The 5,473-nt window shown below is 65.9% G+C and overlaps 2 protein-coding genes across 2 annotated transcripts; both read right to left on the bottom strand.

Annotated features, from left to right (window-relative positions):
* Nucleotides 1–75: 75 nt before the first annotated feature.
* On the bottom strand, nucleotides 76–1,075 carry EMIHUDRAFT_430355 (hypothetical protein; the record flags this gene model as incomplete). Its single annotated transcript, XM_005776486.1, has 2 exons — nucleotides 752–1,075; nucleotides 76–663 (listed from the first exon to the last, which is right to left on the bottom strand). Coding segments are annotated over exons 1-2 (870 nt in total), but the record flags the coding sequence as incomplete, so codon positions are not given.
* A 1,137-nt stretch (nucleotides 1,076–2,212) lies between these two features.
* On the bottom strand, nucleotides 2,213–3,036 carry EMIHUDRAFT_367805 (hypothetical protein). Its single transcript, XM_005776485.1, has one exon. The coding sequence runs from the start codon at nucleotides 3,014–3,016 to the stop codon at nucleotides 2,579–2,581; it is 438 nt and encodes a 145-aa protein (XP_005776542.1). The 5' UTR covers nucleotides 3,017–3,036; the 3' UTR covers nucleotides 2,213–2,578.
* Between the last annotated feature and the right edge of the window lie 2,437 nt (nucleotides 3,037–5,473).

Here is a 5,473-nt window from a genome sequence, read left to right as displayed (position 1 = left end):
GAGGGTCAAAGGACCGCCGGGAGTTGCTTTAGACACCGACGTGTGGGAGCATGCCCGGGCTGACCCCACGGGCACTCCTCCCATCGGGGCGACCAGCTTAATTGTGATGCGGCGGCCGTAGATGTGGTGGTATTGCTTGCTCAGCAGCGCGTCCACCGACCGACGCTCGGCGAAGGTGACGAAGCCAAAGCCGCGCGGCCGGCGGGTGAGGTGGTCGTGCATGATGACCGAGTCTGTGAGCGGGCCGAAGTTCTCGAAGAAGGCGCGGAACGAGGCCTCCGTGACGTCGTGGCCGAGCCCACCCGCAAAGCACTTGAGGCAAGCGCCGTTCTCGTCGTATATCGGGCCGTAAGGTCCCTGCCCACCGCCGTACCCGCCTCCGTACCCGCCTCCACCTCCGCCTCCACCAGTTGCGCCGACCCGCCCGCCGCGGACGCCGGCGCTGTCGCCGCCGGCGTAGCTATCTCCGCTGCCGTCGTGGCGGGTCGCAGTCGACTTGGCGTACAGGGGCGCCGAGAGCGGACACCCCTTGATAGTGTGCGGCTGCGCAACGATGGCCTCGGCGGTGGCGGCGTCGGCAACCGTGATGAAGGCGTAGGCGCGCGCAGTCCGAGCGCCCCTCGGGTAGAGGCGCGAGCCCGCTGAAGGCGGCTTGATGACGACCTGCGGCGCGTAGCGCGACTCGAGGTGAGCGCAGCGCGGCCGGGCGTGCCGGGCAGGAGAGAGGCGTCTATACACGCATGGCGCGCGCCTCGGTGATTTCTCCAAATTGCGAAAAGTAGTCGTGCAGGTCGGCAGGAGTCAGGCCGGACGTGAGCGAGAGTCCGCCGAGAAAGAGCTTGACTGGCAGTTGCTCCTCGGCAGGGGCTGGCGGCTCTGCCTCTGCCTCGTGCGCAGAGCCTGCAAGCGCAGGCTCGGCTGGGTCCTCGTCGCCGGAACCGGCGTCGGCGGATGGCGCGTCGTGCGGAGGCGGCGGAGGTGGCGGAGAGGGGGTCTCGGAGGGCTCGGGAGGCGAATCGGCGCGCCGCTCCATCGCGGAAGCCGATCCTGATGGGGGTCTAGAGCGACCGTGTGTTCATGCGCGGGTACCGGGTAGTCTCCCCCCATCCCCAGGGCCTCCAGGGCTCGCACCTCAACCTCTCACAGACCAGCGCATAGCGCCATACGACGTATTTTCTTCTCATAACAAGGCTGTGAAGATACTCCAACAAGCTGCGGTTGTGAAAGCTCCTATACCGCCCTGGTGCCTGATCCTTCCCATCCGCCATCCCTCCCTTGGGTTCTCTGTTTTCTTTTCTTCTTTTTGGCCTGATCCTTCGTCTCTTTCACGGCCCAAGGGCTTGCCACCAAAATAAAACGTTCGTCGCGCAAAATAAAATAAAACGGCCCTTAGCGCAAAAATAAAACGTTCTCCCATTCTCGAATTTTCTCAGATTTTGCCCCAGACGCAGAGAGAGAGAGAGAGAGAGAGAGAGAGATATCTTTCTTTCAGACGCATGGTTGTTGCACGCGTGCAAGATTGGGCGTCTTCTGCCGCAGTGGCCCCGCAGTCGGTGGCAGTCCCTTTGATGGGCGGCCCCTGGGGCAAGGGGGGGCAACCCTCGCGTCTCCACGTCTAACGACAGGAGCCCCACGGCATTTAAAGTGCAAGGCCCGGTGCGCGTGGGTGAGCGGTGTGTGTGTGTGTGTGTGTGTGTGTGTGTGTGTGTGTGTGTGTGTGTGTGTGTGTGTGTGTGTGTGGTGTGTGTGTGTGTGTGTGTGTGTGTGTGTGTGTGTGTGTGTGTGTGTGTGTGTGTGTGTGTGTGTGTCTCACGTCACTGCATCCTCTGCCGGTTCCTCCCCCGTCGCCTCTTCTTTGTTCGAATGTTTTTCAATCCATCCTTCACGAAGCCCTCCCATGTGGCTAGCGTTCTTTGCGAATGTCTCGAGATGGCCAGCAGGCGCTGTCTGCTCGCGGCCTGTGCGGGCCGCTCGTCCTCCTCGCCCTTCTTTTGTCCTCCCGTCCCTCCCCTCCACCATGGCCTCCTCGGCACTTCTTTCTCCATCCGCCTCGCCCTGCCTTTTCGTATCGTGCCGTTCGCCCTCCATTCGGTGACCTCCATGGCTGTCCGCCTCCTTTTGGGTGGCGCTCTCGATACCGTTGTGACGTATACGCTGTGTGTTTACCCGCGCAGAGTTTCGTCATTCGTGACCCACAGCCGGGGGAGCGCGCGAGGTGGGTGGCGGTTTTTATAGTATATACACACGTGTCCGTCGTCCGAGAGAGGAAACGTACCGTCCGCGCTACGTGCCATGCTAGATCACCGGTACACTCGCAGAGGAGAGAAGCTCTCGCAAGGAATCAATCAAATGCGACACGAAATTTCAAGGAGCGTCGGGGGAGGATCCCTCGGCCTCGCCCCGCGCCAGATCGTCGTCGACGTCGGCCGCCTCCCTGGAGGACGAGAAGGAGGAGGAGGCGAGCGCGGGCTCCTCTCCCGCCGTCTCCGCGGCATGCGCGGCAGCGGAGGCCTGCTCGGCCGAGGTGTCGGCAGCGGCCTTCTTCTTCCGCCGCTTGCCGTAGCGCTTTCCCACGTACCTAGCGGGGAAAGAGGGTCGCGTCGGCGGCGGCGGGCGCGCTGAAGGCGGCGACGTCCGCGGCGGGCCACGGCGCACGTCTTTCCGCACGTGTGCGCCACGTGCCGATAGCGAGGCGGGCAGGCGGGGCACGAGGCGCACGCGGGTTGTGGCTGGACCTCCGCCGCAGCCGCGGAGGCCTTTGCCTTGTCGCAGGTGTGCGCGACGTGCTTGAAGTAGGGCGGGCACGCCGGGCAGCACGTCGGGGGCGGCCTGCGCGCGCGGGCGGAGCCGGCTGCGGCGTGGCGAGGTGCAGTGGTGCAGTGCGTGCAGTTCCCCGCTCGGCGCACCGTCCTAGCAGCATCTGCACGCTTCTGCGGATCTCGCGCTCGTCGCCAGAGGGCGCCGGCGCCGACGACGCGGCCGCCAAGGTCAGCACCGGCTCGCGCTTGCGCCCCATCACCGAAAATCCCTTTCGCTCAATCGAAGCCAGCCGCTGGTGCCGATGCTCAAACGCGGCATCGTCGAGCTCCTCGCTGGCGTCGGAGTCGCACGGCTCGCCGTCCCGCGGCCGGACGACGCGAAAGGAGGCGACCGGCAGGCCTTTGATCTCCTTTGATCTCAGGCCCGGCCTCAGCCCGCCGCCGGGCAAAGCAATAGGCTGAGACGTGCAAAGCGCCTCCGGCTGGGCCGGCGCTGCTGGGCGTGCGAAGACACCCGGCGGCGGCGAAGGCTCCGCGGGCGACGGCAGGACAAGCTCCGCGGCAGGACATTTGACAACCTCCTCAACGAGCACCTCGAGCGCATCCATTCTGTGGATCGGCTGCGTGGCGGCTCTTGCGCACGATTTCTTTTTCTACTGTCCGCGTTGGTGTCGAGCCTGGCTGTTCTTCACCTTTCTACCTACCTACCTACCCCTGCTCAGTATGCTCTCGGCATGTCTCTGTTGTTCATCTTTCTACATACATACATCGCTCTCGGGCCCACAGACATCCTGCACACCCGCCGCCCCCCGCGCCCCACCCCGGCCGGGAGAAAGGGGAGTGACAGTTTGGGGCGGAAAGAAAGTCGAGTATCTCGCACTCCATGTGCGAGAACGCAGAGAGAAATGAAAGCCGTCCGGCTCACAAGTCCGGCTCACGCGCCCCGAGCTCACCGTCTACCGCACTGAACACTTTCGCCCCCTCGCTCCCAACCCACCCACCTTGCCGCGTGGCGCCGCAGAATCGCGCGATCACGGGCGATCTCGGGCCGCGCCGCGCGATTTCGGGGGATCTCGCGCTATTTTGGAGTTTCAGGCCAGGGCCGGGCCCCCCCCCCCCCCCCCTCACCCCCACCCCACCCACCGCCGCGCCGCGCTATCCCGGGCGATCTCGGAGCGTCGCTCGCGCGGCGGCACACCTGCTCAAAAAAAGGAAGGGCCAGATTGGAGCCACGGGGCTCACGTGCTCGCTCGGGGCGCCGCCTCACTCTGCGCCACTTTTGAGCAGAGGTAACTTGGAGCACTTGGAGTGCAGTTGGCAGCCTCACATCCAGGGCCGGGGAGCTCAGAAGCGCACCCAGCGGGCCGGATGATCGGGATCGGGTTACGGGCAAGAGAGCCCTAGCCCCGGGGGTTCGCGTTCGCAGGGAAAGGGCCTTAAAGTAAACACGGGTCCCCGAGGGTTAGCTCTGCGCTCCGGGTTTCCCCTAGCAGCGGAACGCCCCCTCTACTCGGGGCTAGTAGGTAAGCCCTTACTTTTTTTTGGTACGCCCTCCGGCCCGCCTCAAAAGAAAGAAAGAAAACAGACAACCCAAGGGAGGGATGGGAGGCCCGCCTCCTACAGCCCCGGCGCGGCTGTAAATTCTTTTCTCGCGATGTCCACCCCGCCGCGCCGCCGCTCGCGCCGCCTCGCCACCACCGCCGCGCCCCCGCCAAGCACGCCGCCGCCCGCCCGCCTCCTCGACCTCCCCACGGACCTCCTCGTGCGCGCCTTCTCTCACTGCGATCCCGTCGACATCGCTCGCGTCGCGGCCGTCTCCGCTTCTCTTCCACGCCTCGCTCGCGGAGCAAGGCATCCGCTTGCGCCTGCAAGAGGCCGGCTACGAGCCGCCGGCGCAGCCAGAGGGCGAGGGCTGCGCCGTGCGGTGGCTGTGCTACTCGGCCGTGCTGCGCGAGGCCAACCCGCCGGTGAAGGCGGCGGCAGGCCATCAGCACAGCCTTTTCATCGACGGCGAGGGGCGGCTCTCGTCGTGTGGCTCAGCGCCGTCCTTCGTTCCAGGGCTGCTCGGGCACGGCGATGAAGTGACGCGGCTCAACACGTCGACCCGCCTCCCTTCCCCGCTGGGCGGCGAGCGCGCCATGAGTGTGACGGCAGGAACTGCGCATAGCCTCGCCCTCACCGGCGGCGGCAGTGTCTGGAGCTGGGGCAATGGATGCGATGGCCCGCTGGGCCACGGCGACGAGGAGGACCAGTGGCAGCCCAAGAAGATCGAGGCCTTTGCTAACCGGCGCGTCGTTGCTGTGTCGGCGGGAGGCGACCAAAACATCGCCCTTACCGCCGACGGCGCCCTCTGGAGCTGGGGCTGGGGAGGCTTTGGCAAGTTGGGCCACGGCGACCAGCAGAACCAGCGGCAGCCGAAGAAGATCGAGGCCTTTGCTGGCCAGCGCGTCGTCTCTGTGTCGGCGGGATTCGCGCACAACCTCGCTTTCACCGCCGACGGCGCCGTCTGGAGCTGGGGCGGTGGACAGGACGGCCGGCTTGGCCACGGCAACACGCAGAACCAGCCGCTGCCAAAGAAGATCGAGGCCTTTGCCGGCCAGCGCGTCGTTGCTGTCGCGCCTGGATACTTCCACAGCATCGCCACTACCGCCGACGGCGCCCTCTGGAGCTGGGGCGATGGAGGTGCGGGCCAGCTGGGCCACGGCGACCAGCAG

Source organism: Emiliania huxleyi (assembly GCF_000372725.1).
Source record: "Emiliania huxleyi CCMP1516 unplaced genomic scaffold EMIHUscaffold_279, whole genome shotgun sequence".
NCBI lineage: Eukaryota > Haptophyta > Isochrysidales > Noelaerhabdaceae > Emiliania > Emiliania huxleyi.
Note: the sequence above shows the minus strand (reverse complement) of the source record. Positions and strands in the feature narration are given on the sequence as shown.

What these genes read in the sequence shown, in the direction of transcription:
- EMIHUDRAFT_367805 (XM_005776485.1), bottom strand. Translation starts at nt 3,016, where the DNA reads ATGGGGCGCAAGCGCGAGCCGGTGCTGACCTTGGCGGCCGCGTCGTCG.